The sequence below is a fragment of the Lepisma saccharinum genome, chromosome 8 (assembly GCF_977018435.1).
Source record: "Lepisma saccharinum chromosome 8, izLepSacc3.1, whole genome shotgun sequence".
In the NCBI taxonomy this organism is placed as follows: domain Eukaryota; kingdom Metazoa; phylum Arthropoda; class Insecta; order Zygentoma; family Lepismatidae; genus Lepisma; species Lepisma saccharinum.
This window is the reverse complement of record NC_139236.1, coordinates 82314052-82337290: the sequence shown is the minus strand read 5'-3', so window position 1 is coordinate 82337290 and position 23239 is coordinate 82314052. Positions and strand designations below refer to the sequence as shown.

The window sequence follows — 23239 nt, the reverse complement described above, 5'->3', positions numbered from 1 at the left end:
ATTAAAAACCATTTCTCAGTACAAATACATCTGATTCGCACCAGTTAAATTCATGTATGCCCTACATCATGACTAATTTATCTTCTTTTAAAATTTATTCTATTACTGTTCGATTTTTCATTGGCGCATGCGTGAAATATTTTGTTTCAGATCGGTACCCATTACGGTATGGCAGTAACCGACACCTAAGTAAGTGTACAATTAAATTAATTTGTGTACATGTAATGTAGAATAAATAATTTCAAATCAGAAAGTCATTTAGGCAATTCCGTGTTGGCGATATTTTAAAAATTCAAAATGAGAAGCATGGTCATTATATTAATGCATACAATTGACACATCATAAATATTGCACTAATTATATTTATATGCCACTTTACCTTGCACACAAGTGAAGTCAATTTAGTACTAACAATAATAATTTTTGCTTTATAAATGGATATGCAAACAAACGTCTTTTTAGAGAAAAGTCACGCAGGTAACCAGGACTCTGTGTGTCTGAAATTGTAGGTATATGCATCAGATAAAATCTCAGACAAGTAGTTGTAGTAATTACTTCATATATTACATTAATTTTCCGTGTTTATTATACCGAAGATAAGTATATTTACTCAAAACATAATTAGTGAGCACATTCAAATAGTCATAGTATATTTGAATAGACTTGTGTTGAACAAATAGTTTTCTCAATTTCAATTAGTCATTTCAGAATTATTAACGTATTTTCCATTGAAAATGGTTTAAATATCTTTAACTCCCATTCACGAAATTGTCCTCAGATCTTAATTTGAATAATATCATCTCAATAAATTCGTACTCAATCTACAAAAGACTTATCAAGGTTTGCCATTCAGATGAAAGTAAGGCAAGGCCCAAACAACTAAAATGTGCACTGATTACAAGGAAAAATCAAGATGAGCGCATTAATTTTAGGAAATAACAGAAAAACGAAAAAACAAACACTTGTCAAAGTGATATGAATTACAGGAATTTGCCTAACATGAATATCCGTGTATATTGTTATAAAACCTGAATTAAAAAATTAATACTTTTAGAGTCAAATATTTCCATTACTTAGTTGCACATAAATGATGACAGTTAATATTAAAATTTGTTGGATAAATATTATATATGTTTTAACGATAAATATAATAATTCGATTTTATATGAACAACATATAAAATCTAGTCTTATATTTACAAACTCAAGGTTTGTGAATTAAACAATAGATGAACATTTTCAGGATATGGTGTTCGTCAATTTCCAGGATCTGGTTTTGATTCACCCTTTATAAGTAAGACAATAAACTTCATTTCCTCTTCATTCTATTCATTTCTATGCAATTATTAAACAATTCCTACTACATAAACTCTTGTTAGGAGTGCATAAAATAATTGTAGATACCGATATTACATTTATAAGTTATTAGTTTCACTTAAGAAACTGAACACAGTTTTTACAATCACAACTGAATACTAATTATATTTTATAGTTAATAGTTTTGAGTGATTTTATTAGCACTGCTAAAATGGTTCTTCAATGAAAATATCGAAGTCAGCAAAATATTATTTGGTGATGAAATTTGTAATAAGTAAATATAATAGATTCAAAGTAAAGTTGATTGTATATTCCTATTGAAGCTAACACTCGCTACATTGTAGCAAAAATTGTGTAAAAGAAATTAAAATTCTTTAATTTTGCACACAATCACCAAATTGCAATATTATGATTTGAATAAATTGATAAGAATTTAATCGTACATAAAATATAACTTGAACAAACTGTAACAAATTTAATAGTGCTATAGACGTTGACTAAATCTCACAAAATTATTAATGGAACAAAAGCGAACACATTTACACAATAATGTCAAAAATCATGAGTTCTGTTAGATACATAATATTAATTCCAACCTCCAAAATGAGTAGACATCGTATGATGTTACTATTTATTCGCTGGATATATCAACAATTAATAATACTTCATTATTTATTGATGGAAACATTTCCTTCTTACTATTATATTTTTAGGTACACCTCAGCGGGCATATTATGATGCTGGTAAGTCAATCTAATTGTATTGATGTATTTATGTTTTATCGATATTTACAAGTAAAATTAATATCAATAGCCTATGCTTTCTTATTAATATTATTACTGTTTACTGTAAATGTTCAAATTTATTTAATTTCACTTTTCCAGATGGTAACATATGCAATGGACAGTTCAACCAATGTTATGAGGCAAGTCTTCAAGGTATTACATTTATTCTAATATTAACAAATATGATAAATATTATTAAGCAGCTTGAGGATGGTGGTTTTCAGATTAAAGTAATGTGAGTAAGATTTCTCATGCATATAGTGAACCAAGAACGTTACAAAATGTGTAAATTTCCAGTACATGCTATAAACAAATACTCATGCGCATTGGTATTTACCGAAATCTATACAGCAACGTGTAAAATAAGTTCTCGCAGGAGATTGTGTTCATAAGAGGTAACTTCGATTTTACGTTTTTGAGAGTTGTAATGTTTCTAATATATCTTATTTCTACTTGTTGTAAGAAACACAACTTATCTAAAACAGTGCAATTGGGTAGAAACATAATTGATCTAAAACAGTGCAATTGGGTTGGTTCTCTCGTGTGAACAACAGTGAGTTCTGGAGACGATTTTTGTTTTAGAGAACGAATGTTATTTTGACCTTTAGAAACGGAAGTGAAGAGATCATCTGCACTTATCGACCAGATGAGTTCTAGAGAACATTCGAACTTTGAAAGCTAACGTCACTATCACCTGCAGGGACTGAAGTAAGAGATTATATAGAGTTATCGACCAAACAGAACGTCATGAACACTTGTCGCCAGGAAAGGTTGATAATATTATTTCGCACAGTATAATGTAATATCTTGCCGATGTATTCTAAATATGTATACAATTAATTTTGTAAAATTAGCAATTTAAGAATCATATAAAATAATTAAAGGTAAATGTTAATTCATTAACATTAATTCCTATCAAATAGTTATACAATTACATCAATACGTACTTATAATAATTCTATGGTTCTGATTATCTTGATGTATTAGATATCCCCATTGCATATTAAGATGTATTAAAATTATTTCCAGGTTTGGAACTTGTGAACCATTTCATGCATATACTAGAAAATGAGGATGTGAAAAGTAAGATGATATGTTTATAATGGATATTCATTAGTTATAAATGTTTAAAGTTATCCTATCATAGACTACAGCAAGCACCAAATTAGAATACGCTTGATATCTTAGGTATATGTACTATTATGGAATGTATTATGCTGTATGACATGGGCCAGAGACACAGCTTGGTAGCAGATTCTAAACTACAAAACATATATAATTCTTTTTCATAAACTCTTTCGCTAAAATGTCTATGTTAAAAAGGCTTTTGCAACCAACCATAACTTGCAGTCGTTGTTATCCGATTACACTTATGAAACATGTATAACATATATTAAAGCACGTATTAATTAAGTTACAGCACATTACATAACAATTAATATATGATTCCTTAATATTAAATTTTAATCTTTAATTTTTATTCTTATCGAATTTCTTATAATCATACAACATTGACATGTCCTTCCCGGACGTATGAACAGACTGTTGAAGTACACCATCCCGCCTGATAGATATGAATCTTGGAGGGGAGTTACGAGATTAACGGAAGTGCATGAGAGAGAGATTGTGCTGTTACTGTGATTTCTTTTTGTGAGTTCGTTATGATGTACAACTTTGGTTCTTTTTAAATTGCATAATCAAGATAAATAGATTCTGAATTCATATGTTAAAACGTAAGTTCTGTGTTTTTCTGTCTATTTACTGCAAATCTTAATGTTTACCCGTGCCCTGGGAGGTATCACGCGTATACCACAATATAGTCTCATGTTGCTCATTTTCAATTTGTATTGAGATAAATATATTCTTATGACTATTAATAATATCCTGTGGTTCACTCTGACACGACCGTGTCAACATAATTTATACAACACAATGTGAATATAACTTACACAATACAAACAAGATAATAAATCAATTGTGAGTCCTTAGCTACAAAGAATTCTCACATCTTACAAGATATATAATATTGTCTGTCCTGTGTAATTATTATTGAAGATTACATTTTTTTTATTTTTCTATCTCTAATTTATATTCATAATACTAATGTCTTCAACAATAAAAAAACCCATTAAAATTTGATTAAAATCATCTTTTCTTGTTTCTCAAAGACCGATGGGACTTTCTACAGTCAACTGTGAATGCAATGAAGAACTGCATTAGAGATATTATGAAGAAAACAGAAATTGGTAAGTGACTATTAGCGAAAATAATTTCAATAACATTACGTGAAAACAGTACCAAATTCATATGTCTACATCGACCACACATACGGCGGTTTCAAATCGTTGCCGAAAATTTCCACCTTTGAATTGCTACTGTAATTTCTGGGTTCGAAGAGGGCTAGAACCTGGGATGTCTGTTTTCTGACCACCCTCGGCGCGAAAAAATATTCATAATCTTAACGATGGCAATTGAATTGTCTTTTTCTTTTTGCAATTATTATTATTATTGTTATCAGAAATGTCAGTTTGGTGGCCGATCTTATTAAATAGACGACTTTAAATCTCGCCACCCAAGTTCCCGTGTTCGAGTTCCGACTTGGGTGTGCTTGTAAGTGTCCAGTCATCAATTTCATCATCACTCATCCTCACCGTCACCATTAACCACAAAAGCTACGCTAAATAACAAATATACGACTTCAAGAAATACTTTTTTCTCGAAATACATTGCTTAATTTTGTCAAGTAAGGGTGTAAATATGCTCTTAATTAAAACAAGTTTACTAGAAGTAAAGATTGTTAATTGCCTTTTATAGTTGAAGAATTCAACTTTCAAAGGTAACAGCTCGTATCATCATAATTTATTTAATTGTGTACCAAATTAGGATAGTTGTCAAAATGTTGTTGATCATAGTATTACATTAGCATTGTATCATGCTATGTTACTAACGACGCAAGTGCATTGCGATGAGGTTTGTTGTCCCAGAACTTTTCAATGCCACAATAATAGGTCAAGTTAAGGTAAAGTAGAGTTTCCCCTACTTACTGCAGCAAGACGTGAAGGTACAGGGTGGAGCAGCATTTTCGACTACCTATTCTATAATGAAGACAGAGGATTTGCTGATTACATTTACTTTTATTTTTAATTTCTAGAACAAACTTTGCACCTTTGGATTACAGAAAATGTATACATGAACAATGTGCACACAATTATTTCTTGAAAATAACACATTTCAAATGACGTCCCTGGCAGGCAACACATTGTGCAAGACGGCCTTGAAAGCTACGCATGACCCATGTTCTCTGGTGTTCTGACTGTTCTTTTTCTCCCATGCGATTTATTTTGAACACTTCCAACTTCACGCCATTGTTTCCACAATTCACTGATTGTTTTCCTGTTAGAAACTCGTCCACGGCATTGTTGATCACCATTCTCCCTGCGGAATGCACGATGCACCGCTACAATTGACTTCGTCAACGCTTACTGCTCCACACAAAACATACGTTGCTGTAGAGGCCAACGCTCCATTGCTACTGAAATCCAAAGTCCCAGTGTACACGAGGCAGGAGGAAACCGCCCTCCCAATGCATTTGTTTTGCAGTGTTGCCAACCTCAAACTGTGTAGTCAAAAATGCTCCAACCTGTATATGAGGTATGTGTAGGTAGGGTCCCACACATTCAAAATCTCTGACATTTGTGATGAGGTGTGATCAGCGCCACGCTTCTGCCGCCTTTCAACTCTGAGTGTTGCCTCCCAGGTACCCATTTATTAGAGGATTGTTGAAATAATTCTCATCAGAAATCATATACACTGGGAATCGAACCAAGATCTACCACGTAGAAGTCTAACTCCTACACCGACTGGCAGATGTAGTTTGCTGAATTCCCTTAACTTTAGTGGCCCAACTAGGTAATTTTTAAGGAACTTTTAGTTAGTATCTCCTAATAATTTACAGATTTTTGGAGAAATACTGGGAAGGAGAAAATGTAATTAAAGTGAACTAACACACAAATTAAGGTAACATTGCTTTTCAATTATTATTTTTATTTATATTAAGTAAAACAGCCACAGACATTTGTCCTTTATTGCAGATCCGTGGGATGCAATATTAAGAGACGACACAGCTCTGGAGAGGTGCTTGTGGGAATTATTAGAAATTAAAGTTGAAGGTACGGAACAATTCGTCTAATTAACTGTGATTTGTTTAAGACCAAATTATTAACCGAGCGTTCAGTAGAAATGTTTGAACATAATTTATATTAACTGACTAAAATTTCTTAATTCAATTCAATCAAAATTAATCAGAATATATAAAAAACGTAAATTGTTTCTTATTCTTTTTTTTAAAAAAATGTATAACGACACAGGTATTTGTATAACCCGAGAAATGAATTCAACGATACTGTAAAATCGTACCAAGAAGAGAAACACCACAGCCAACTCGCGAACTAAAGTGCACAGTCATTTCTCTACTCCTCTTGCAGCCACCGCACACGAAAATGTTCTTCGCGTGATCTCCCTCTCCCCTTCTTGTTGTCATATTTATTACCTCCCTTCCTTGGTCTGTTGTCAAACAATTCAACAAAGTTAAACATTACGTCTCTGCTTTCGCTGTGCATGGTTTTCCCATTCATGATGACACAAAAACAATTTTGTACTTGGTACAGAGTCTTAGGAAGACCTTGCTAGAAGGTTGAAACGTTACGTTTAGTTAATGTTTTAAAATAAAATAAATTTCTGCCTTGGTCAGCATATTGAGTTTTCATATCATGGAAACAAGGCTTTATGGTGTTATAAACAACTTGTATCGAATAAAGAGACGACGATGTGTTGAAGGACTCCGCACAATTTCGCAACTCAGGGGCAGGATTACATGGCAAGCAGCTGATTGCATCACCCACGAAAGTACCCGAGTTCCCTCTTCTTGGTAAAGCAGCATCAATGTATTGACATAGTCGTCTATCAATAATTCAGAGCATTACTGTTAATTGCGTATTTTTTATCTTTCGTTTTAAGATCGTGATATTCGGATTTGAAGTTAAGTCGTTATTTCATCGTTTTTATACATACCATCACTAATCGCTACGATAATGATGAGAGATAAAATGATGGGACAAATACAATGAAATATTTATGTCGTACCCGGATATGAACCTAGGACTTTCTGTCCTATGCTTCACTAATCACTCTGCTAATAATGTTGACATTAAAACATTGATTAATTGCTATATTTAAAAATGGGGAAAATATATTTCAGCAAGTATAGGAACTTGCTGATTTGTGCCATAAGAGTTATTCCAATTTAATAATTTCTTTGCTTTAATCTTTTCAGATCCATGCAAGATGCTATCTGCCACGGATGGAGACAAGTTCCGATGCCACAGGATAGTGGACAACATTCAAGACTGGCGTAAGTAATCGAACACCGATGTCAAGTTGAATTGAACAACACGAATTCCTATTTCAAGTTTACAAGTTTACGCATGAAAAATATTCCGATCAACTCTTCAACTTTGTGTAATGATGCTCATCAAAGTTAGTTCACGACCCCCCCCCCCCTCCCCACGCACAAGCACACACACACAAATTGTATAATAATAAAAATGATATCACTATACGTTCTAGTGCACATTTCTCGTCCCTGCTAGGTAAGGTGGTTAAATATGAAGAATCCAAGGGAAAAAACTGATCAGTCGCATATTCCTATTTTTACAAGAGAACAAATTCAAACTTTCAAGATTCACTTCTTTTCCCTTGCATACCATTTTAAAACTTTCACATTTCTCACGACTTCTTGTCTGTACAGTTCCAGCATGCAAACCTACACTAATGGGGCTATTCAATGCCATCCATAAAATTGGACTTACCTGGTTTACCACCTGTACTCTTCACATATTATAATAGTAATATGTTTAGTTAAAAATCTATATCGTGTATCACTGAGAGTATTTAGGTCACTAATGCTATCTTTTGTGTCGATATGTGGTATTTAAAACATTGTACTTATTAATTTATGAACAGCGGCGGCGCCAGGAATAATCATCTAGGGGTGCTGAGGGGGTGCGGAAATAAATTTAGGGGGTGCGATGCGGAAAATAAACAAAACACGAGTCGCGCATGCAACCTTTCAAAACTGGAGGATCAAGGTGCCAAAACTGGGGAGGGGGAGGCTGTGCTCCCTTCCTCTCCCTCTGGACGTCCATGATGATATGTTTTAAGTCTCCATGAAAGTGGTCTAATGTAAATTACTGTGACTGAAATCAAATTACACGTGAGAAATATGTACTTTTACGTTGACATTCGTTTTCTAAAGGAAAGGTGTGGACGTCCTTGCCCCCCTTACAGCCCCTATATTATTATGCTTTCTCCTAGAAATTTAGTGTACATAAATCTTACCGTCGTTATTAAATTATATTTTGCTGTTAAAGAAAGTGAAGCATTTTCAATCTGATAAAAGTTCAAAGGAACTATAGCTCTTTTCAGTTCTTACGGCGGGCGCTCTAGAAGCTGGCAGGGGAAGTGAGGAGCGGGGATTACTCAACAGACCAACCAGACAACAGCAGTGGTGCCGAGAGACAGGACGCGGCCGGAAAAAGCTCTACGTGAAACTCGTTCTACTGGCCGCTACGTTTCTTATCGTGCTGGATTGGTCCCTAGGGGAAGGGATTCATTATATCCTATGAAATTGAAGTACTATCCCGCTTCGTGGGCCACACCCACACGCCCCTGTTTCACACCCATCGGTGCAATAAAATAGCGAGATGGAATGAGGTTTTATTACCCAACTGAACTTGCATCAAGACTCCCCCCCTTCCCTAATCAGAGTGTCTGCGCACGCCTATGGTACATAGTAAGTACATAATAAGTACCTTTCGTCTGCCACTTCAGGACAAAACGCGAAGTTCGCAGCAAGTTCGCCTTCGTTAAAATCCCTTCTGCCGCACTATCCCACACCCCAATAACGAGCTTCAAAAGTTATTTGTGAACACTGGGCTTCTTCCTAACGGTTTTTTGAAAAATCCTGAAATGATTCGTTTACCAGATATGTTACGAGGAACAAATACATAGAACATATTAACAAGAAAACTAATCTTCACGTTAAGTTTTACAACTTGCATTAAATGATTTCCCGAGCACGACTTGGTCATTGGTAAAATACATTGAAAGCAGATGCAATTTTTGCTCCAGTGTGAGGAAGAAGAAGTAGGTGGAAAACAAAGCCGTTTATCAACAATGCACAAAAGACAAAGAAAACATAGCTCACATTAAGGTATAGGCAATTATCGTAAACCACAAACAGACCACTTGGAGAAACAAAAGAAGAAAATATTCGTAACAACAATGCCAACAAAAAAAACAAAAACGGCCGCTGATTTATAGAGGCTTCCGCATCTCTTTCAGTACTTGGATGTTGCATACAATAATAACGGTCTTGCTTCACATTCGGCGCTCAATGTGACATGACATGATATGACACTCTAAAGGTTAGTGTTTTCAGTTGAACGTAGGGGATGCTGAAGAGGGTGCGGAAGAAAATTAAGGGGTGCGCAAGTACCCCCTCGCGCCCCCCTGGCGCCGTCCCTGTTTATGAATGATAATTAGGTAACAGTTAGATATAGTGAAAACACATTTCTTCAAATTTACAGGAGAAATAACGGGAAAGTAGTTACGGAATTTAGTTCCTGTGGACTTTTGGAATCTGGGAATACCATAGTGTTTTTTCCATTCGTGCAACTTATTCGGCTGGTAAATAATGTCATTTTCGACATTAATGTATCTCCGTTGCACGACAGCTCGTGCCACCATTACCGTCGACTACGTGAATCAAATATTCCGTGCGTTCAAATATGTAACCCCCTGTCAGTGTAGCAACCACGCGGTAGTTTTACCAGATGTAAGTGTGAGCGTTTTTTTTTTAAATTTAATTTTCTATGTTTGCCTAACCTAACCTTCCGTGAATGGTTTGTGGATCAATTTTTGCTTAAAAACCTTTTGTGGATAGTTTGTGCGGCATTTTTCGGTTCATAAGTTTCTAAACACTGCATATCAGCTGACGATAGACAACGCGAGTCAAGATTTGCCCGCCATATAGCAACGACCAATAAATACTTGTAATGTGAAAAATTACGCTTTTTCTGTGAAAAAAACATAATCCCAAGTTGAAAAATGTTCCGCTATGTATATAAGGTAAGTACAAATGTAAATAATTAGGAAATAAACGAGTTAAATGTGTTTTCACTATATCTAACTGGTACCGTGAATTACATTCTATGTTACTTTATAGTATAATATTCTCCAACTTTTAGTCTTAAATGTATTTCTATTGTTGTATAAAGTATTTCACTATTCAAACGCTTACGCATATTCTTATATGATAACAACAACGATGAAGATCAAAGGAAATTGTATTATCTACGGTGATCAAAAGAAACTCAACCATCTCCCTTTGTATCGTTCCTTCGAACCCGCCGACAGTAACTAATACATTATGTTAACTACGCAGACTCTATTGTGTACATTTTGTATGTTGGTATAATTTTCTGAATTCATTCTCTGCAGGAGTGGATTCAACGAAAAATCTGCTGATGGAATTGAGAAACAGGCATGACATATCAGGTATTTTCGTATGTACACAATTGTGAATTGTAATATTTACATAATATTTTTGTGTACGTCCCTTAGTTTAGTGCACCCGCCTAAAAACACTAAGCCTTATCTCAGAGTTCAGCTCATCCCAGTGCTTTTCTAAAGCACTTGAGAAATAACTTTATTTTACACCAAAAGGACTAAAGCACGCAACACATACATTCAACTCAAGGAATATAGAGATTAGGTAAAGCCATCCGAAGATTGCCGATCTTGCACGAACGCGTGACGTCACCGGAGAAGCAGTGAGCTCGGCTGAAGCAGACGGCCCCTAGCATTTATATGGGAGATTCAGAGAGCGAAAGTATAATATTACTTTTAGGAGGGGGAAAATAATAATTGTCATCCTCCAAGATGGTATTGAGGCATCCTTTTAATGATTAGTAACATAATTGAAAACGCGCTACTTTTAAAAGGGGGCAAAGTACATGTGAAAAAATGTATTTTGAAAATTCATATTCCTAAAACTTTCTGACCGATGTGCTACAAAGAAAGTTGCGTGTTCTCCTTTAGAATTTTGTCATTTTACAAATCGTAATATAATTTTAACAAAAACGTGGCATTGCAAAGAAGAATTAAAGAGTTTAAAAATAATTGATTAATACAAGGCATGCTAAAGAAGAATTAAAGAGTTTAAAAAATAATTGATTAATAGACTTAGTTTATTTTACTTCACTATCTGTCACATATGGCTAATCGCAAAGATGAGGATGCGTGATGATATGATGAAATTGAAGAAAGGAAAGTAGACCCATGCCCGGGCGGGGATTCGAACCTGGGGGCCCTTGGCATCGTAAAGCGTTGTGCTAACCACTTCGCCACGGAGGTCAGCATTACAAGGAAATAAACAGAAATTGGCATCTATGTTTTAATATGCGAGAAACATTTGCGAGGAGGTTATTGAAGTAACAAATAATTATTACAAGACGTTGTGATGAAAATTATTAATCCTATCTGAAATATCGAGAGTTGGCCTTGCAGTCTCTAAATGTAATTTTAGGGTTACGCAAAACCTTTACTCAAAATTGCTAGTGTAAATTTATAAGCTATTAAAATTTAAAACTTATTCCTGTTCGAAAAAAGAAACTGCCAAGTCAAATTAATATTTCGTAGAAATACATATATTTTTCTTTCATGAGGCCAAGAGAGTATTTGGAGGGGACGCTGGCTTGGGAAGGCTATAGCCCCGGATCTCGATCTGCAAAGGGGCTTCCAGTGGGAAAACATTGCTATGAAATAGTCCAGAAGAAGGGGCGAAATGATTTTTTTTAAATGGCTCAAGAATACAAAGATATAAGCGGATATTTGACAAGCTTAGTCTAAAACTTACAACTGATATCGTACGTGTGTGTGTGTAAGGGGGGGGGTGGCTACGTGAGGTAACACAGTGGAATATGATTCACAATACTAAAATTAAAATAAATATGTGGGAACAATAGAAATCAAAATATGTTGTAGCTAGTGACGACGCAATAGTAAGGATGGAGGGGTAAATCATATTTTCCCGGGGCAATCATTTTTATTATTCCGTTACATACGACACAAAAATGCACATTTTGGCTAAAAGAGCATTCATTCATTTATTTATTTTGTCGTTTCACTGGGGGCAGATAAGAGAGAGAGAGAAATTGTCGAACGAGAATTGGGGGGCGTTCCTGCTCCCCCCCCCCCGTAGTGTTGTCACTGTTATTGGCTATGCTGGAGAAGAATGCACCAATTAATACGCTATTAAATAAAACAGATACTTTTAAAACTTTTAATCAAATTATTTGTGAACTATGATTTAAATTTAGAGAGAGCACATACCTGTTTAATTTAATTTGGATGAGTTAACTACTGAAGCCTGCCATTTCCGAACCTTCTTCCGGTGTAACTGCACTGCCCTTTGAGCCGTAGCTGCTGCGTTCAGGTGGCGGAACGAGCAGAATACTAATTAAAACAAATATGTGACAAATATATATATAAAAAAAACAACGTGTTGAAGCTATTGACGGCGCCAATGAAAAGACAGAAGAGAAACGTGGAGAGTGCAGTGATATTTTACGGGAAGCAGCAGGCACGTATCCAGGAATTCCTTTCGGGGCGGCGGCTGAACACCTTTTTTTAAAGGGGTATCACAATTGTATGTTTAAGGCCAGTGGTGGCAATTGGGTTCCAAAATGTGTGTGGGGGGGGGGGGGGGTGGACAAGGAGACAAGCATTAAGAGGCCATAGTGTGATAGTGTGGAAGCAAAAGAATGGGGAGCAACTATCTCCTAAATCGTCGCCACTGTTTAAGGCTGCCATTTTAATCAGAACGTGAAATCGGGACATTTTCTACCACTCAACTCCTCTGTTTCCATGCATTAATATTGTGTGCCGGAACCATCTCAGTATGTATGTTTGCCCATTTCTTCTCATCAGGCATCAAAACATCTATGTACCAGAAGTGTTTTTACGAAGGTGTTACACATGCACGGGATGCACAATCCACTCGACAACGCAAGATTCAAACTGTGTGCAGGGAACTGGAATCAGACAGTTCACGAATATTTCTCTCTCATTTGAGCCTGAACACCACTAACGTGTCTTGTCCTCCCATGTTTGCAGCTCTTATAAAAGCCGAAACCCACCAAATTGTTCATATTCAGGCATAAGCACTCGCAAGTGTCCAAAATTGTCTGTTGAGTGTGTGTCGAACCCAGTAGCCTTAAACAAAAGTATTTTTTTATGCCATGAAATTCTCGGACTGCATACACAAAATTTGGTCCTGGCACAACCAAATCATCACTCAAAACTTTGATTTTCAGTTGATCTGTGCAGCTTATTTCTTTTTTAATAAATCGCTCCAATGCCCAGCCCGATACTGCCGAAATATTCACTTTAGAGAGAGAGAGATCTTCGATCTCTTCGTCTTTCGACCCGAACTACTCGTAGCACTACTCGAAGTTCCGCTGTCGTCAATGTCTTTTGCTTTGGGAGCGAACTGGAACTAGTGGTAGACTTCGTTGCTTTACGGTATTTAGTCCATTTCATTTTCGAATCACTAGATCTTATAAAGCAACCAATGGACACTGACTGATCACTAATCGACTGTATGAATTGTCACACTTACTTCTGAAGTCTCCACCTATTCTGTTGTACAGGTCAACCGGGAAATTGAAGCCGCGTATTAATATCCTCATTATATTCTAGAACGTTTCGCAGATATCACGATTCGTAAATATTGCCAGTAGTTCGACTCCTTCTCCTTTTCAAGAACGTTCCCTCTCGCGCTTTCCAGAGATTAAAAAATTACAATGAATCCGAATCGCCCTACCTGCGGCGCTACCTTTGTTGTGCAGCTTCCAAATGCTGACAAGTCTCTTCTACATAGTGTTCAAGTTCGCTACGACAACACCGAAAGCGTAAGAAAAGTTTACGTGCAATATTATCAACAACAGGGTTATAGAACATTCTCCGTCTTGCCTTGATAATTATTTATCTCCTTAAATTATCGTCACATTATTGAAGAAGACAAAAACCTAATTTTATCTCGTGTAAACTGAAAAATTTCCTGGGGGAGGGGGCTCGAGACACCTGATGCCCACCTTGGATACGCACTATTAACAATAACAGGGTTATAGAACATTCTCCGTCTTGTCTCGATAATTATTTATCTCCTTAAATTATCGTCACATTATTCAAGAAGTCAAAAACCTAATTTTATCAGTGTAAACTGAAAAATTTCCTTGGGGAGCGGGGGGCTCGAACCACCTGATCCCTACCTTGGATACGCGCTATTAACAATAACAGGCTTATAGAACATTCTCCGTCTTGCCTAGATAATTATCTCTCAAATTATCACCATATTATTCAAGAAGCCAAAAACCTAATTTTATCTAGCGTAAACTGAAAATTTTCTGAAGGGGGGCTTGAGCCCCCTGATTCCCACCTTGGATACGAGCTGTTACCAATAACAGGGTTATAGAATATTCTCCGTCTTGCCTCGATAATTATTTCTCTCCTTAAATTAACGTCACATTATTTTATTTGACACCACAAGAAACAAAAAAACTCATTTTATCTAGTGTAAACCGAAAACTTTCGGGGGGGCTTCAGCCCCCTAAGCCCCCCCCTTGGATACGTGCCTGGGAAGCAGTCACGTTTATTCCATCCTTACATTTACATACAATATTATAAAGTTCTGCTTTTAGATCTCGCAAAATGCCTTTTTCACAAAAATGGGCAATCTCGCATTTTTTTATATCAATCAAGCTGTGATATTTTAGTTTTCTTCCGTTAGTTTTCTGATAATAGTTTTCACAGCTTTCCATAGCATTTAGGCATGATTTCAGTTGACAAGAACAAAATAATCTTATTTCAAAAAGAGCAAAAAGAAATCCAACGCGCTTAAGTTAAAACTCCCTTACATTGGAAGCCTGGAGAGAACAAAACAGGGGTTCCTTCGTAACACGATTTCTTGAAAACCATTTTACACATTTGAATCAACTTTGTGATAAATTGATTAGAAAGGATGAATGTTAACAGTAAAAGTTGTAACTTTTCCCCTGCTACTATATTTTAGACGATATTCGTTGTCAAATTTCTCAATATTTGCATAAGGAACGAGCCTTTTCCGTGCCGAGTGTTTCGATGGTGACGTCATGCATCCACGGACAACTGCGCATACGATCTGCGCCGCCGAACGAGCACCCCCTGCATTCAACTGACATCTCGTGAAACCTGTTTGTCACGGCAGCAGTGTTGCCAACAACTTGAACGTAAAAGTCGCTAAAACTCCTTAGAAAATCAACTAGAAAGTTGCTAAATGAAATGTAAATGCTCTAGAAAAAGTCGCTAAATCAAATGTACTTCTAAAAAATTGCAAAAAGGTAAAAAATTCTAGTACTTACCTATAAAAACAACATTTCCTCGTCACTTCCTCTTTCTCTGAACACTGCACTTCACACTGATTACCGATGTCAGATACTAAATCATCGAGAAAATACACTGCAAGAACGTTGTTTATTATTTCTGTGCACTTGGTTCTATGCAGAAGAATACCTGCTGCACTGCAGCTGTCACCAAATCATTCTCTTTGATTTTCATACATAATTCGGACAAGTGACTCACGATTAGCAAAGAACAGTGTTCGGCAATGAATAAAGCTAAACCAGCTTCAGCACTAGAAGTATTTAAATTTTCCAGTTTGATCTGTATTTTCTGCTGTTTTGCAGAATAGAAGTAACCAGATCTGACTTTATGTTTTTGTATTTCCGATTTTTTTCCAGATCAGTAACTTTGGCATACAGTTCTACTTTGCAGTACTTACAATACGCTTTCGCCGTGTCACTATCGACAGGGGCTAACCATTTGTACACCACACACTACACAAAAAAACTCCAATCTGAACCCACGCACGACGCGACCGGGAAGTCAAACGTTCTGTTTTATAATAACGTGACGTGAATTCTCGGATCCGTTCCCGCCTGCCTGGCAGCCGCAACGGCGCAAGGAGGAGTGTCGGATAACAATGAGCTGTGAGCAGTGATGTTTACAAACATCACAAACCGTTCTGAAAAAAGGGGTATCTTTTGCTCGGTTACTCTTTGTGTATCAGAAGCGAATTGCGAAGTTTTTTCTTATTTAATAACTATGAAATGAATACTTTTAAGACGTATAATTGCTAAAGAGCACACGAAGTAGCCAGAAAAATCGCTCGTCACTTGTTCACGTCTTTTGTCGCCAGCTAGCATTACAAATCCGCCAGATTTGGCGACTTCTCGGCTAGAGTTGACAACACTGCACGGCAGCGTAAAATCTCATTTCAGTTAAACCAGTAACACAAAACAAAATATTTTGCTTGAAAATGATAAAAAAAACGTAACAGAGAAACAGCATGCACAACAATAGCCTTGTTTCTGGACGATGACAATCATTTCATTTTCAATTATTGTTATTTTTGTTTCCACAGAAACGAAGGCACTTGTAACCAAATTTTGGCAATAGCTTTAATGTGCAAGGGAATAAGTGACGTGCTCTCGCGTTTTGATGGAAGTGGTTGTTGGACATTTTGTTGTTCACAGTACGTTTTCTAATATGCAAATGAAATATTTATGAAATAATATGCGACTTTCTCACGTCCAAAATTAATTCATAGCTTTGTAATAATTGTAAGGCAGTAAGTAATGTCTTTTGTAATTATGAACCTTAAAAATTGTGCACATAATTTGTTTAAGGGTTAGTAAAAAAATAATAAAATATTTATTATGTAATTAAAGAATATGGAGTGACACATAAGTCAATTGATACTAATATACAGGGTGGGACAAAAGTTAGGTAAAAGCATTGTCATAGGTTAGGTTCCATTTAAGAACCCTAAGTTGCGTTCAAGATGACGGATTCCAAGATGGCGGCCGGGGTGGTCACATGTGTCCTTGGGTTTGCCCCACCACCAAACATCATATGTGGCCAAAGTGGACCTTCAACACACCAGCCTTTCCTATGACAATGCTGTCACCTGACTTTTGTCCCACCCTGTATATAGTATATGTGATAAATATTGCCTATAGGGTCATTCCATGTCAAATCGACCAAATTTCAGATAATTTTCCAGGTCATAGTTTTAGATTTGGATGAAATTTGGTACACATGTTCAATCATGTCTGGAAGGCTTGTATACGAAATATTAGGTTCCTCCGAGACATAGTTCTAGAGTTATAGCCTGTGGAAGAAGGTGGTGCCAATCAGAAAATGTGACCCAAATCTGAGAAATAAGCCTCAGAGCGAAATTCAGGACTCAATAACTTCGGAACTATTGATCACAGCCTAGTTGTGTTTACACAACATACTTCTAACCAAGGAACACGTGTATTGCATCAAAATACCATCAGCTTGTTTACATTAGCAAATAAAATACCTCAAAATATGCCTTAAAAGCCTTACGTGTCAAAAAATGCATATTCTGTGTGCCTGCTGTTACAACTGCAATCCAACCAGGAAGGTGCCATTAATTTTTCTAATATGAATCTAATATGGGATGCGAAGCCATTTTAAGTATATTTTGTGTTCTACTAGTATGTTCAAGGGACTGTTTGTTGATCTAACATAATGTGTGTTATCTTTGTTTCAAAAATTGCCAAGACGGATGGATACGTTTGGTTACAACCGTTGACGCTCTGAAAAGTTGTTTTTCAGTGTACTTGGATACAAAGAATAAAGGTAAGGTGTAAGATATATATTTTTTATTTTATCACTTGTTGTTGATACTCCTAATAGAAAGAAGTGCCTACATTTCGCAAACGCAGGAACGTGTTTGAATTTGGAGGTGTAAAGTCGAAGCGCACGCGCGCACGCACATGGTGAATTGAGAGGAGGAATGGAAAACAGCACGTGAATTGGCCTCAAGTGTCCTTAGGATTTCTACGGAAGTGTGAAATATATATCTTTCCACTGCAAGTGTTCACACAATAGCTACTTACACAAGGGATATTTTTTATTTATAATGATTTCCGTCGTTTTGTTATAATTTTAGCTAATCACGACGATGAGAAATTAGGAAAAATTCATGAGGCAATACGTGCAAAGAAGCACGCTCAGCAAGACCAAGGCTTCAAGCTGAAATGTTTGCTGGCTCGGCCACATACGCAACCCACTTGTCAAGACAATTTCGCAAACATTAATATTCTTTGAAAGGCGCATATAAATTTCTCCGAAACATTAGTTTCCAGTTCTCTAAACCTCTTTCTGAGTCTCCTGTGCAACTTGTAAAAATCACCACACAATCGAAATGTTTGTGGAATTTCAATTTTACAGATTAGAAAGATTAGAGTGTACCTAATTTATTACATATCATGCATATATGCTCTGAAGATCTGATAGCATTGTAACAAGCAGTGAATGCACCAAAAAAACAAATCTGAGGTCACATGGATGAAATGAAACGCATTCCACATGTTGAAACCAACAATGGTTCATTCTGCAAGCTCAATTTAGAATTTACATCGCCGCCATATTTCTTTCGCTCCGGGCCAGTTTCGGCAATTAGGGAGTTGTGAGGGGAAAATTGCCCTCCCCCTCCTTTACATTTTGCCCGCGCACTATGAACTTTTATGCTAAGCCTTGTCTAGCAAGAAAAAGTAAACTGCCCTTGTCACCAAGGGCTTACGCAACGGGTTAATGAAATTTGAATGGTGAAATTGTATCCATATTTTATTACAAAAATATTGTTTTCTGTGACTTGCAGGCCATAAGTTACAGCAACTATTATTATTATTATTATTATACAGTAACTTTCCACGTAAAAACGTGGATCAAAGGTACCATGAAGGACAGTAGATTAAGTGGTCTCTTACTGTGATTGATATCTGTGCATTGTGAAAAAGTACAAAAGAAAAAAAAACTGTTCATCAACAAAGTGATAGATGTTTATGGAAAGGAAACAAGGCGAATCCAGTTTCTTACTCGAGTCTGTATACAACCCCAAAGTGTTTTCAATCTGATTTGAATTTTATGATTTGCAAAGTAGTAGTAGTAGCCTAGTAGTAACAATAATAAGAAAATAATGAAAGTTTATATGAGCCTGCGACCCCGAAAAAAAATTCTGCGGGCGCACTTGCTTGCCCTGCGACCCCCTCCCAACAAGTTTTGCCACCCAATTGCCGCTACTGGCCCGCAGTGGCGGCGATTGGGTTCCAAAACTAGGGGGGCGGGCAAGGAGAGTTTACTTTCCCTTCGTAGATAAGATTCAGCGGAACGACTTGAGATGACCGGACCCTTCTCCGATTTTCTTCATATTTGGCATACTCACTAATTGAGGCCTCCTAATCACGAATCTGAAGTTAAAATTTGTCGGAAACGTCTAGAAATTGCAAAATAAGTGAAAATAAGGCGTTAGTTTTCGGAATGGGAACTGTCGATTTTTGCGATTTTTTTTTGTTTCACAAACAAATATATATATATTCCTGATACCACCACGACACCAAATTTTAACTATGTTTGCCTAACCTAACCACGTGCCAATGGTTCGTGGGGCTAGCGTCAATGGTTCGCAATTATTTCCAAGTTCTAGATCCTGCTACCAGGACACCAAATTTTAACTACGTTTGCCTAACCTAACCGAAACTAACCTAACCACGCGCCAATGGTTCGTGGGGCTAGCGCCAATGGTTCGTGAGGCTAGCGTCAATGGTTCGCAATTTCTAGACGTGACCGACAAATTTTAACTTCAGATTCGTGATTAGGAGTCCTCAGTAAGTGAGTATGTCAAATATGAAGAAAATCGGAGAGGGGTCCGGTCATCTCAAGTCATACCATAAAGTCAACATGATCTTGATGTTTCTGGTTAAAACGTCCTCCCTAGAATGTCGTCATTCGAATTACTTGACTTTCTCCCAGATACCCCTTAGGGGCTGGCGAGCCCCCCCCCCTTTCTGTGGGCGGACTTGAATCTTAATACGTGAATTCAAATATGATTTAGTGCATTAAACAATATATTCGAGTGAGTGTCAGTGTTTTCGTAAACGCAAAATAAATATGTACGATTGGTTAACAAACTTCTGCTAGCTCGATAGTACAGGCATAGATTGCACGTCATTCGATTATCATGAATCGCTGTGCGTCTTCCATGAAACGTCTCTCTACAACATAGACTACACACAAGTACAGTGTAAATATTTAGTAAGGCCTCACTGAGGCCTCACCTATTACAAGAAAACAAAGACAAAAACCGATATTGAATTGGAAACACTGCAGCGTCAACGCCGAAACTCTATCCAAGATAAGGCAGAGCTGCACACCTGTCAGTCGTGAACACCACACAGAAGAGCAATGTTAACCATGAGTCATCAAGGAATTAGCACAGCGTTTATTTCGGTGGTCATTCGGCCTCGGAAGAAATATTTGTTGTCCATTTTGAGCTTTCAAGAAATCAGGTTCTGAGCTGGCGATTTATTTCCTTGATGAATGAAAATAGGTTGTTCGTTTTTTTTTTTGTTTCTTTTCTCTCTTTTGTCATTAGCTCTAAAACAAATACAAAAAGAAAACGAGCAAAGAAGGTCGTTCCTTTCGGCACGTGACAGGCATATGTGGTAACTTTCCTATTTTTACGACCATATTATATCCCTCTTGTTTACTTTCAACGATAAGGACGAATGTTGGAGTGACCAGAAAAAATGAACGAACACAATAAGCTCTTAAATATTACCCAAGCTTCGAAAATAGATGCCGGCCCCAGTGGCAGAGTGGTTATCACATCGCACTACGACGCCAGGGGCCCCGCGTTCGAATCCTGGCCTGGGCATGGATTTGTGAGTGTCCATTCAACAATTTCATCATAATTATCGTCACTCATCTCCATATTTGATTGAGTTTGTGTTTGAAGTCAACTTTATGCACAGTAAGGCTAATCGTTCGGATTATTTTACCCAAACTGGTGATCGTATCAATGCGCCTTCTACACAGCAACATCACGAGCAAGGTACGTCGAAAGATTTTCAGGTAGACATACAGTATGTAACATTGTTATTCGTACACATAGAATTTCCGAGAAAAAAATGTCATATCTACTAGTATATATAATCATTTTCATATGTACCTGGAAATTAATGTTAATGAATGTTTCACCAACAAATGTCAATAAAAATGTATGTTCAAAGTGTATAAACAGGGCATATAATTTGTGAAAAGAGAAAAACACGCTGTTTCATGCAACATTGTTATTCGTACAGGCAAGAGTTTCAATCTTCCTCGCATACAGCGCCACCGCTATTCGGGTGATTTCGTGCAGTTTGCAACTTCGTAACAAGTTTGAACATGCAGGCGCGCTCCCCGTCAAGCGGAATGCTGGCGTAGGTATTGTTGTAGGCCTATCCACAAGGACCAGGAATTTTGGGATAGTGCCATATGGTCAGACTAGTCCAAGATTAATATATACGGGTCAGATGGGATAAATAGGGTCTGGAGAAAATCAAATAAAGGCAATGATCACATTAACACAGTTCCAACAGTTAAACACGGTGGTGGGTCATTAATGATTTGGGGCTGTGTCGTCCAAAGGTGTTGGTACCATCCAGTTTATTGATGGTATCATGGATGCATATGTCTATTTGGACATATTAAAGAACAATGTAAAGCAGAGTGCCCAAGAAATGGACATGTCGCCTATCTACAGATTCCAACAATACAATGATAGTAAGCATAAGGCGCGAGTTAACATGAAATGGCTTATATGGAATGTGCCCAAAAATGGACATGTCGCCTATCTACAGATTCCAAGACAATGACAGTAAGCATAAGGCGCGAGTTAACATGAATTGGCATATATGGAATGTGCCCAAAGTATTACAAACACCAGCTCAAAGTCCAGACTTAAATCCCATTGAGAATTATGGGCAATTTTGAAGAGGCGATTCCATAAAGCAGGCGTCAAATCCAAACAAGAGTTCAAAACTGTTGTGCAAGCCGAGTGGAATAAAATAATCTCTGAAACATGTCGGGAACTGGTTAATTCTATGAAGAACAGGTGTCAAGCAGTAATTAAAGCCAAAGGATACGCATCAAAGTATTAGAACTGTCAGTCAATTTGCTCTGAATATGTTTTTTTTCTTTTATATTACAGTAGAGTGTCGATTATCCGAAGTAATTGGGGGGCATGGGTGTTCGGAAAACTGGTTTGTTCGGATAATCGAACTGTACGTGTTTATTTGCCAAAAAGAAGTACTGTACAGTAAATTTATTCATAAAAACAGGCATCTCTTTAAGTATGTATTACAAAGTAACGTACAAAGGCAACTTTAGTAGGAATATATAGTATGTGGTACAGTTTATTAAACAAAAATATGTACATATTACATACGCATTTTGCATGAACAATACACACAGTACACAAAATTAACGTTTAAAAAAATTCTTTATTTTGGTCTGTCTAAGCAAGCCTACACGCTTACGAGCAGCTAAGTCACGTACTTTTTTCATTACAGATATCTGAAAGTGAGCGAGTACACAGTTCGGTTAAGCGGTCGTTCGGTTGACCGACGTTCGGATAATCGACGCTCTACGTATTAAGTGTACGAATAGAAAAGTTGTACAAAAAATGGCATGTTTCTCTTTCAGTTTCATTTAATTTATCATTTCCATTGGTTATACAGAATTTGGGTAAGATTTTATGTTCCTAATGATATTAGTTATTGAATTGTAAAGAAACAATTTCAAAAGAGTGTATTTTCTTTCAGATATTAAAGCATTTTCTTTGAAAATCTATGTGTACGAATAAGAATGTTACATACTGTAGCTACTTCGCCTTTTTATCAACAGTTACTTCACACAATAATGATTTATTTTAGAATTATGACGTGCATGCTATGTGTTGCAACAATTAAATAGCACCTAAACAACGACGTAAGACATTTAATCAAAATGTTACTTTCTGCCGAGTGACGTCATTAACTAGTGAGTTATCATCGCCATCTATTGGCAACTAAATCAGATTTCTATTACCTTTACAGCATAAGGACAAAACACACGTCTTATAAT

The 23239-nt window shown here is 36.7% G+C and overlaps 1 protein-coding gene across 1 annotated transcript in view; it reads left to right on the top strand.

Moving 5' to 3' along the window:
* LOC145991864 (uncharacterized) overlaps positions 1-23239 on the top strand; it is a 37031-nt gene that overhangs the window by 1430 nt on the left and 12362 nt on the right. The window contains exons 3-12 of the mRNA XM_083127902.1: positions 151-189; positions 1243-1293; positions 2030-2059; positions 2201-2254; positions 3131-3184; positions 4270-4347; positions 6193-6270; positions 7434-7511; positions 10661-10717; positions 17852-17929. Of these exons, the coding sequence (XP_082984028.1) occupies positions 151-189; positions 1243-1293; positions 2030-2059; positions 2201-2254; positions 3131-3184; positions 4270-4347; positions 6193-6270; positions 7434-7511; positions 10661-10717; positions 17852-17929 (597 nt within the window). The remainder of the gene's footprint in view (positions 1-150; positions 190-1242; positions 1294-2029; positions 2060-2200; positions 2255-3130; positions 3185-4269; positions 4348-6192; positions 6271-7433; positions 7512-10660; positions 10718-17851; positions 17930-23239) is intronic.